We start from the raw sequence: 11598 nt of genomic DNA, 5'->3' as shown, positions 1-11598 counted from the left end.
AAAAACTACTAGCTAGTTAGAACTCTACTTTTCTCCGAAATGTTGATTACTCACCTAAAAGGTTGACAATTTGTAGCTAAAAAAATATTCCGAAAAATAGATCCGAAATACAAATCCAGCTTATTCTTATGTAAGATAACGTCTAGAACCCTATGATGAGTTTGACGTTTCACGTATCGTCAAACTGAATCTTACTAGATAATAGTCAGCTTTTTACCCACATACTCGGATAGGGCAGAGAATATCGAACATAAAGAAGTTCTATGTATAACGGTTTTTCCTTCTGCACGACACTAGCTCAGTTGTTTAGGCTGTCCGAAGTAGCAGTTGTTGACAAGCAAGATCATCTCCATCCGATTTCAGGACCCACATTATTACCGATGTTAATGCTGGTCCGAAAAAAATCACAGTGCTGTACTTTTTCGAAAGTATATATAACTGTAAACAGCAGAATGAGGGCTGAGTAGATTATTTACTTGCTGGCAGGAAATATTTCATCTTGGCTTTGACCCGCTGCTTTGCTTTCATATCCAACTTCAAAAAGGCAGAATAAACGATGCGTTTATTGAGACCGATGAAGTCGATAACACCTCTTGTAAGCTCTTGTGAAATATTATTGATGAACGATTTGGTTCTGCAGTTCTTATTATCTTCTCGAACATCACGTTAAAAAAGTCGCACGTTTGGAAATCGCCCTGTCTGAAACCTCGTTTGATTCCGAACGAATTGGAGATGTTCTTTTCAATTCTGACGCAGGAGATGGTGTTGCTCAACGCCATTTTGCACAACGTTTTACCTCAAGAAGTTCGTTTTCGTGCTATAAAATCGGATTTAAAATAGACAAAGAAAAAATCCAAAGAAATTTGTAAGCCGTGTTTAAGAGCCTGATTCCATTGTAGCTGTCTATATGATAAAACTTTTGGGCGAGTGCTACTTGAATGAAAAAAAAAAATAAAAAATCCGGAAAGTGTAGCAAATTTCGGGAATAACCCAAATAGAACAATGGGTAATGAGAGAAAACAGGAGATATATTAATATTCTGGAGGGGTATTTTGGAATGATCAACAATAGAAATTTGTTATTGAAGAAAAATAATCTTTTTTATAATTTCTTCAATTTATAACGTATGTATTTTCTGCTATGTTCGTATTTACACAATTCTAGGTAACTGCAAAATCTTTTTTAGATTTTGCTTTTGCCAATTTTAACAATGTCAGATTCGCAGGTCCAGATTTCGCTACTAGTGGTGATAACGTAGGTAAATATCAAAGTAGGACAAGAAACTTTTTCCTGCAGGGTAGTTAGAAATTTAAACATGCGCCAATATTATTGTAAAATTTACACTGGTTCTTCTTGTCCGCTATATGTATATATATAAATATCATTTAATTTTCTCCTGAGAGTTATTTGCGATTTAATTTGGATGATAATTTAAAATTTGTTTCGTTAATGATTCCATTAGCCAAATTAAGGGGGCGATAATCCAGCACACATGTAAATGTTAATAGCAGTTGCACTACAAATTCAAAATAAATAATATTTAGTAAATTTTTGAGTACAGCGCGTAGTCAAGCTTTCGGTTTCGGGTGAGCCAATCCCAATTTCATGCTTTCCATTTTTTTTTTTTTGTGAATGACAAGCTCCACCTATGCTGAGTTTGAAAAGTACCAGGTCCATGCCAATGGACACTTTATTATTGTCTTACTCCCCTTCGACTCGGCTCACTACTATGTTGTGCTCTTCGAGATTTTCGAATTTAACTGGTTTCTGGGCATAATTGATGCCAATGTGTTGGTGTATGCTCTATCCAATTTGTCGCTGCTGTACAACATTCATCCCTTCAATAGGTTCCATTGCAAAGATCTGGCGCCAACTATACAAAATCGCTTTACCAATTTGCGCTGGCGACAAACAACCTTCTTTCCCAATAAACTGGCAAATTTACATGGATGTGCCTTGACTTGTGCCACCTGGAAAGAAATGTCCTAGCTTGAGTTAGACGCTGGCTCGCTTGAAGGCATTGAGGGAAAGTTGATCGAATACTTGGCTACAAAGATGAATTTCACTTTGGAATACCAATGGCTGGAGTGGTGGAGCTTTAAGGCCGGCTTTAGATGTTTTACTTCGGAAAGAAATATAAATTGTGTCTCCTGTAAGTGAAAAGGGAATGCATCCATCCGATCTTCCCTTTCTAGGAAGTCCGTTTCGTTACGCTTTCCTACATACAGTTGTAATGGGTACGTTCTTGAAGAGGTAGGCGATATCATCTTCATACGTCTAAGTATGGATACCGGAGTTATTGGCATTGATAGAGATAAAAACAGCTACCAGCAAAGTATAATGCATCCCGTTCTGAAGGCAGTCTCTAGTGGCTCCGCGCGCGATATATTGAACTCCTTCTGTCTGAACAAAAATGAACCGGACGGCATCTAATCCATGTCTTAGAGCCAATTTGCATATGCTACTGAAGGTGACATTATCACCTTCGCCCCCTATGTCTACAAAAATTCCTTAGGCATTGTTTAATCTGGCAAACGGATTTTGCAGAACCGTCACAGGATTTCTCCGCTCCAGCAGAACTGGCGTTTTGAAGTTGTGAAAGGAACCACTACCATATCTTATGGTATCCTCATTCGTCACAGCTCTCGCGACAAATCAGCTGTACCCAGAAAAAACGGTTTTCAAGCTACCTTTACCGAAAGTCATCATACAAATAAACTGTCTACATAGCTCCGGTCAAAAGTGTAGGGTTTCACGACATTTCTTCAGTCATTTAGGGGTAAGTACTTACTGTTTGAGTAGAGTCAGCAAATATTAGAAGAATAGCCGCAGTAGGTGGGTGATTAAGCGTATCTACCTAATACCGCTCTCTTGGATCAAAGTGCGTTCTCAGCTCCAGGAAACGTCTAAATAATAGATGTCGCCCCTTGACATTCACTGATGAACTTCTACGACAAGAAAGCTTCTCACATCGTGTAAAGCTTCAAGACCCACACCACAAATTAGAGGAAATGAGGTACTTTTTAAAATGCATATTTTATTTATATATTTTGCGTAAACTTAAAATATACATAAGAAAGCTAGGAACAATGTGTTACCGAGTCTCAGGTAATATCTCGTTGCAAGCGAACACTTAAATTCCTGCCGTTAATCCGCATACAGCATACTTTCTGCTAATAGTTCAAAAAATCAATAGCCATTTTGGCCAGAGGCGATCTGGTCGTCCAAAGTTCCAAGAGAAAAACCAATGTGCAAAAGCCCATTAAGACTAGATAAACACCGAAAATGCCTGTTAGCAGAAAGAGCGATAACTGAACCGGCTCCTGCGACACCTCACCAGAGTCGGGCAAGCGATAACGATTCTCAAACTTATTTATTATGCCCAAATCAATGAAATCGAGCAGTTTGGCATTGATCGGTATGGTTAGATAGGAATGCTTCCGCATGTACATTGTCAGTGGTGTCATTATCAACTTTTGGGGCAAAATCGCCACCCGCTCATCCTCAGTTTCCTGTTGGTAATTATAATACATCACAGCCGGTTCGATTATGCTCAATATCTCTTTCGAGCCTCGTGCTATACGTTTCAATATCATAGGCATTGAGTTGTTACCACCATCGATGTTAACAACAGCAACATTGCCCATCACCGATGTTAGCAGCTCGGCGAGCACAGGAGCTGTATTGACTACGAACTTTTTTTCGAATATCTCTTGAAATGTTTTCAAAGGTGTTAGTGCGCGTCCATCCTGCAGCATAATGAACAGCTGGCCGGTGTAGGCGGAACGCAAAACCAATGTGCATAGCAGCCACAGGCCCAGAAGATATCGCGAAAAGTTGCGGTATGGCAAATGATTGTGAATAACACCACCACCATACAGCGAGGCCCACAGATTACTGAAGGGAAATCGATTGGCTTTCCCAAAAACAAACGAAACTACTCGCTTGCTGCCGAATAGCTTGAGTGCGTAAATGATGAGCACAGCTAATACAAGATTGGATCCAATGAGCGACCAAATGATGTACTTGAACGGTCGAAATAGACGCTGCAGCGGAGAGATTGGACGGCCGGGTGGTATGGCCACCAGCAAAGGGAAAGCCATGTAGGAACACGATGCGTCCATAATTTGTGCCCGTTTCTTCTCGTACATAAAATATATTATCGAAATATTTCCTTCTCCTTCGACTATCTGGTGGACGGACATTAGAGAGAAGTTACCGAATACATTCATACTTATTTGAATACAAATATAGAGGGAAAACAAATACATATTTACCATTCTTGTAACACCTGTAAGCGTGCCATTTGCGTAAATAGCGCCACGATCATGCGGCTGTGGATCCACAATTCGTATACCAAAATTCATAGCCTCAGAAAGAAGGCTTATTAACATGCCTTCGATGCCATCAATCGATACGATATGTCCGGTCTCATCAACTGTTTTCAAAATAATGAAAGGTGGGTCGTGCCATGTTATTACCCCTAACTCGCAGCCATGGAGATTGTTCACTTTGGGCGGAAAAAAACGTCTGTGGCTTTTGTGGATATATCTTGGTCGCTTGTTTCGAAAGGACATCAATAACTCTGGCTTGGCCGAATGACATTTGGTGCGTGAAAATGGGAAATATGTATAGACAAATGGCGTTGCATCCATCAACAAGAAGACATTGACATTTACAAAGAAGAGTTCAAACAAACGGCTAAATATATTCTTGACCGTTTCTAAACGCTCCGGTTCGGTGCCGGTGTAGACAATCAGAAACCAACCACTGCGTTGGTATGCACTTTGCGGATGATCCAAATCCTTTGCCAAAGCACTGCATATTTATTTGAATGGAATGGAATGAGTACAAAGGTGTTGAGCTAGAAAGCTATCGCCCCAACTTACCCAAATGAGTTCCAACTATCTATGAACCAAATCGCTGTATCGGAAATGTCACCCCACTCGCTTCTATCCACATCGTCAAACATTTTCTCCTGCTCCATGATGTAGACATGATGATGGCGCTTTTCTAAATACACCATTAACGCATCGATCAGCTCCGCTTGATGCAAGTTGCTCTGCAGTTCGCTGGCATACTGCGAAATAATCAACGTCGTCGAAGGATACTTGGCATACACATTCAGAATGGTCCAAGCAATGGCCAGTATCAGAGTATAATTTCCAGTTCTTTCCCATTCAACTCTGCCGAGGTCCCGAAGTATAATATCCATTTCAATTGTAGCAGAAAATCAGAATAGTCCAACCGTTTTGCACCAATGCCATTGGCGAACTACTTAACTGACCATTATACTACATTGGAGCTTTAGGTGTGGATTATGTGTCGTTTTCATAGTTTGGTTTGCGTGTTTGGCGCATCCTTTACCGCGTCGAATACGAAATGCTCTTAGAGCGCTTAATTGGCTGCACGCTGAGGATGTTCCATTTCCATTTGTAAGCTCACGTATTGCATTTAACACGCTGATGGCGAATGAGTTATTTACGTTACATTAAGATTGGCTAGATAGATTATCTGGTGCGAAATAACATAGATGAGCCTATAATTTTAGATAGGAATCGGTGATATACTATTTAGCAACATTGTCTCTTAATGGCGTGAACTTGTTTGCAATTTGGGAAAATCGTTTAACAAAATGAACAATGAAGGGACGTGTTTCAAGTTCAGGGTTTGAGGCGCCAGAAAAAAAAATGTATCGTCCATAAGTATATGCAATGGTATGTTATTTAAAACTGAATTTAAATGACTATTTAAGCGAATTGCGTTTTATTTCAGTTTACATGCGACCATTTGTGATTAGTGCCTATAAGTAAGTATACAGCATAATGAAGCTGAACCATTTGTGCTTATTATTAATTAGCCATTAGTCTACTTAGGGGGTTCGTAGTAGTTCCCAGATGGCTTAAGGAAATTTCGTGTGCATTAATAAATAAGAAAACTGTGATAAATATATAACTATTAAAGCCAATTCACTCAAAATCGATGTTTTGTAAATATCTCTTAGAAATAAATGAGATAATAATAATGTTGGTAATTTACATGCAAGTCAATACTTACAGCAATCTTTTAACAAGAATTGCGATTATTTACGAATTTTCGGATCAGCGCGCACCGCTTACTTATAAAACTACACATGTTTATCTAGGTAAGCACTAGCGTAGGCCGAAAATTCGCTTTTTTAGAATTTTGATTGGTAATAGCAAAAATATCTGTGTGAAATGCGAAAATTTTAGGTCAATATCCTAGGCTAGTGAACCATATTTTTGCTACTACCAATCAAAATTCCAAAAAAGCGAATTTTCGGCCCACGCTAGTAAGCACTTTATTGATTTCCACCTAACTTGCCAGGAAAGTAAGTTACATATGCAAAGTCATTCGCAACCAGAGTGTCCAGATTGCTTAAAAAATAGCACCAAAAATCGGATTTTTTTTTTTAAATTAATGAAATCGACTTAACAAATCTTTTATTTTAAAAATGAGATCTTGTTATAATATACTTTTTGAAACCAAAAACGAATAGAATACCTTCAGGGTAATAATAAATAACACAAATCACTTATACAATAGTGATGTACAAACAATTTTCTTTAAATATAATTTTTAAAAATATTTGTATTAACACATGTTTCAATAGGACTGCGCAATCATTAAATTTATTATTACTCGTATTAATTGAATAATCGCACAATCCGCTTTTAAGCGCTCGGCGATAAAAATAAAATAAAAACCTATAATGAAGCGAGATTAGCTATTTCCACAGTTTCTTCAAAATCACCAATAGTGTCTGAATCATTTACATTTGTGTTGTTGTCATATATTGAGCTATATCAGCTTTCCAACCTCATCCTATTTCGAATCTTAATTTTTGTTGAATTCATTACGGGGAAAAACGCGCTCAACAAAAGCATTTGAGTTCGGCAAGGATAATAATATTTATATATTATATATTATATTTCCAAATATTTTATTTTGCCTGTTGCGGTTTTCGCAATTCACACATATCATCGAAAATCAATCTTAAGGGTAAAATTCAATAAATGGTATAAGCCGCAAAACTAGATGAAACTGTGTTCCTCCTTACACACATGACGACCATTTTACAATTTATGTTAGGCTATGCCACAGCAATTCAACAAAAAATACCAGAACGGCTAAGCTAACCATGCCAAGATATATGGCAAATACTCCCCAAAGATCGTTCATTGCCAGTGCATCGTCGTTAACTGCAGCAACTAAATCATAATAACTCAGGTCTAGATGCTTCTCCGCCCAGTAATCGATTAGGCCTTGACTGCGCAGTCGCATTAGTAATTCATTGAAACGCACAATCAAATAGCTATGCTTTGGGAAATACATCGTGATGTGCTGTGGAAAGAACCTATCGGGTAGCACATAGAAAGCGCCACGTTTATGTTTCACCATCATGTAGAAGGTGAGATAGTCCTTAGGTGTTACGGCTGCCAAATTACCACCCAACTCCTCCACCATTTCGTATGACTTCCACTCGTATGTGTTATTATTAATGATGACGGCTATGCGACCGTTTTGGATCAGAGGCGCCGCGCTCACCGTTTCTAGTGTATTTTCGGTCATAATTAGCGAGTAACCTTTTTCGATAAGTTCGAAAATGTTTTGTGGTGGCGTTCGATAAAGATCAGTTTGAAGCAGTTGATAGAGAAAGCTCTGATAGGCATTACGCATCACATAGCCATAGATTACCCACATAATTAGGACGAATCGTGCGAAATTTGTACGTGGAGTTTGCTCTATTGGAATGCCCAGAAATAGGCTTAAAGTATTGGTGAGCGGCGAACGAGGACGCGGATAGCCGACAATGATATGGGCGAGCGTGGAGTGATCACAGCGACTATTTATAGCATAGGCTAGTAAAAAAATCAGTTGAAAACTAATCAACAGACAGAACCAAGTCTCCAAGTCGAAGGGAAAAGCGAATATTTCCAGTGATGAGTAGGTGTGTCCGGCCAGTTTGACGCCAAAGATTTGCCATGTCTGATAATAGGGTAAGGCGCCTGTGAGTACCTCGCAACGTTGCACAGTGTAACGAAAGCAACCCAGACTGATATCGGCTATGCGTTCGTGCAGCTGGGGTATACGCAGAGAGAGAGAGAGAGAGAGAGAGAGAGAGAGGTTCAAAAAGGTAACGAGCATGAAAATACACGAAGAACCACTACTTACCAGTCTCATAGCGCCAGTTAATGTGCCATTGGCCAAACGTTGACCGCGCAATTCTTTGTTCGGCGGTTCCACCAATTCCATGCTGAAATTCAGCTTCTTTGCCAATTCGACTAGCATGTCGCCTTCGAACGAACCCAGCCGCTCATAGCCACTTCTATTGGGGTAGTAACTCAAATAAGGCGGCGCATCCCAGACGGCCACCGTTAGTGAGCAATTTTGCATGTTGATCAGCTTCTTGGGAAAAATGGTCGCTTCCAAAGGCTTCTGCCAAGTGCCATTGTAAGCATTGATGACACGCACATTATTCGCTTTGCAAGCGCTGTTCTCCAAAAAGGGAAAATACGTGTAGACCTCCACATAGTTGGGCTTACTTTCGTACAGCAGACTGACATGGATGAGATAATTTCGCCAAAAGTAGCTTAAAATGGTGGAGATGAGCAAATTCGGCATTAGTGTTGTGTCAGGTCCAATTAGCAATATCAAGTATTTTTCGGGATCGTCGAAATTCTTGGTGAGCAAAGCGGGATCAAGTTCTCTGTGGAAAGAAAAAGTAAAGTCTCGTAAAACAATTATTTAAAACGCTTTTCTTACACTAACGCCTGCATACTGTCTATCACCAGGAGGTTATACATTCTGCTGGGCGATGGTAGGCGTGGCGAATCCATGGTTTCTAGCTGCACTTTTATGTTGGATATAAATGGTATCGCACAAGTGAGCAGATCCATCATTAGTCGCCATGCTCCTAGATGCTTTGCATGCGTAGAGATGAGTAATTCACTGGAATTTGGCACAAAGTATCGAGTGATTATGCTCGAAAGTGCGTATCTGACATTGTAACTGATGGTCGAATTACAAACGGTGTCTGGCGCCTCGATGCTAAGCGGCGCACACAACTGGATGGAGTATTTTAATAAGAAAACTAATAGCAAAACTCCATACATTACAGCTAAAATCGTTTCAAATATCACTGCGGTGATGCTACTCGGAAAACTGCAGTTACACAAATGAGCAAAAAAGTGGCACGACATCAGGTGCGCAAAGAAATCGTGTTCCACCCGTACAAATGCTTTGCGCTCTAATGGCTGGGCGTAGATATGCGACCGTTAAGTTTAAGTGAATGCTTTGTTAAATTACGGTTAGCCATGAAATACGCATCAAGGTGGGAGCGTGACGTGTGTTGATTATATTAGCGATTTATAGAGCCTTTCGTAATGAATTTGTTTGCTGAAAGGCTAATTGTTTTATTTAATCGAACAAAAATCGCATTTATGAAAAATATTTACATATACGCAGTGGCACATTAAGGAAGAATAATGTGGTGAAACTTAATGACGCTGTCAGAATACATAGATACTTTCGTGGGGTACTTGGATAGTACGGTTAAAAGGGTGGACGAGCCTAATGGGGCTGCGCTGTGTGTTTTTTGGACATCAAGGAAGACTTTGATAATATTGTCGCTGCATATATAGAGGCACAGGTACCTCGGCATCAGATTGATAATTTGGGGAAAATCCCGTCGCTGCAAAGATCCAGGTTTGCTAACTCTATGCCAGAAAAAAATCTGCTTTGGAAGCAAAGTCCAGGCTAATATCCTTCAACCAAACAAATGATCGTACGAGTTCAGTGCGTAATTTTTTTCCTAATTTCTTCATCAAAAGACGGCTCTGCTTCTCAATTGCCTAGATAACCCAACGAAGGAGCTGTCGGCAAGCGTTTTACATACTTCGCTTGATCTCAATGGCGAAGCCTAGATACAGAAGGTCCTTCATTACCTTAAAGTTGTAAATGTCAACTGTGACGTGTGTCCCAATCCACGAAGAGTCTTTGTGCGTCGCTAGAAGGTACTTTGTCTTGTCCTCGCTTACCACTACACCAACCTCTTTTGCCTTTCTCTCTAAGCTTCAAAAACCCGCACTTGAAGAGATCCATCCCGTAAAGGTTTTGAGAGTATACCAAATTTATAGATATGTGGCATCGTAAAAGCAACTTCGTAAATGAAATAAGTTAGTATAAAGTAAAAAGTATTTTTTAAACAAGCATTCCAAATTTTAGCAAAATCGCACCATAAACACGGGTTTTCCAAATACCGCAACTTCTGCGCCACCTATCGACAAAATTTCCTGTGGAGTTATTCATTTTCATGTAAGGAAGATATACATATTCTAAATACATATAACCTAAATCACACTATATATGCGGGTTTTCAAAATATATCGATCCCCGCGATACCTACCGGCTAATTTTTTTGTGGAGTTATTTCTATATACATATGTAAATATCTCGAATTCTGCGCCACCTAGCGGATTAATTCATGCACACTGTATTGTCATCGACTCCTGAGCTAGGTTTAAAAAATTGGTTGGGAGATTTTACCCAAACAAACATACATGCAAAGAAAGTTAAATAAAAGTTTGTAATTGTGAATAAAAACCAATTCGACTAATCTCACAAGCCCAACAAGGGATCTCAATTTTTGATTTTCCAATGAATTTTCATTTTATGAAGTATGTATTGCACGCTTTTTTCGAAAACACAATAATCAAGCACATCCTAATTTGTATGCCACAGTAAGCGTTCGTATTCTGACATGCTGCTAGCAGCAGACGTCGTTCATGCTGTACGACAAGTCGGCAGGACTGTCAACAGTAGTGTGTGTGTGAAGCCCACCCAGCGGCAACTGCTACCCACGAACAATCGCTGAACGCCAACCGTCGACCGCTTGCCGCCAGCCCTCTGTTGCTCGTTTGCAATGTGCATTTATTTGCTTGCCGCACATATGTACATACATCCATGTGCGTGCATATGTGTATGAGTTTTGCCACATGCTGTTGCATATGTATTTCAGTATGACGATTGTCCTCGGTGGTTCTGTACGCCCGCTAATATTTACACACACGCTTGCAACGTCACTCGTATACTTTCTCTGCTGTCAACATTGCGCATTGTATGTACATACCTACAATACAATGATTTAATTTTGCTCGTAATTGTGCTGCGGCAGGCAACAACCCAATAACCACTGCTCACGCAGTCAACACTGGCAGTTGGTTGTTGGCAGCACAACATGTTGCTGGGGGTTTTTTTTTATAATATGAATTTCTTTTGATTCGGTGCGTGTTGCCCCTACATTCATACATATGTATAGACAAACATACATATATGTACATTAGACCGTACCACCTTACAAGCAAATAAAAAAAGTTCGCTCTAAAGTACATAAGTATTTTTGCAAGACAATTAAAATTTTTTTTTTAGCCAAATGCTTTTACAATTTTTGGTGACATCTGCATTCAGTAAAACAAACAATTTTTTTAATATGTACACATGTATGCTTGTATGTATATAGATGTACTAGATTAATCTAAATACCTCGTCAGCAAGAGTTTAATGATTTTTTGTAAG

At 39.4% G+C, this 11598-nt stretch overlaps 2 protein-coding genes across 2 annotated transcripts in view; both read right to left on the bottom strand.

Annotated features, from left to right (window-relative positions):
- LOC118734422 (glutamate receptor ionotropic, delta-1) overlaps window positions 1–5215 on the bottom strand; it is a 10966-nt gene extending 5751 nt beyond the window's left edge. The window contains exons 1-3 of the mRNA XM_036464144.1: window positions 4890–5215; window positions 4278–4818; window positions 3175–4190 (exon numbers count right to left, since the gene is read on the bottom strand). Of these exons, the coding sequence (XP_036320037.1) occupies window positions 3175–4190; window positions 4278–4818; window positions 4890–5215 (1883 nt within the window). The remainder of the gene's footprint in view (window positions 1–3174; window positions 4191–4277; window positions 4819–4889) is intronic.
- A 1839-nt stretch (window positions 5216–7054) lies between these two features.
- Window positions 7055–8694, bottom strand: LOC118734547. The gene is made up of 2 exons (XM_036464261.1): window positions 8197–8694; window positions 7055–8103 (listed from the first exon to the last, which is right to left on the bottom strand). The coding sequence occupies exons 1-2, from the start codon at window positions 8644–8646 to the stop codon at window positions 7105–7107; spliced, it is 1449 nt and encodes a 482-aa protein (XP_036320154.1). The 5' UTR covers window positions 8647–8694; the 3' UTR covers window positions 7055–7104.
- Window positions 8695–11598: the final 2904 nt, after the last annotated feature.

The sequence above is a fragment of the Rhagoletis pomonella genome, unplaced genomic scaffold (assembly GCF_013731165.1).
Source record: "Rhagoletis pomonella isolate Grant_MI unplaced genomic scaffold, Rhpom_1.0 Rhpom_scaffold_00002, whole genome shotgun sequence".
In the NCBI taxonomy this organism is placed as follows: domain Eukaryota; kingdom Metazoa; phylum Arthropoda; class Insecta; order Diptera; family Tephritidae; genus Rhagoletis; species Rhagoletis pomonella.
This window is presented reverse-complemented; position numbering and strand designations above follow the sequence as displayed.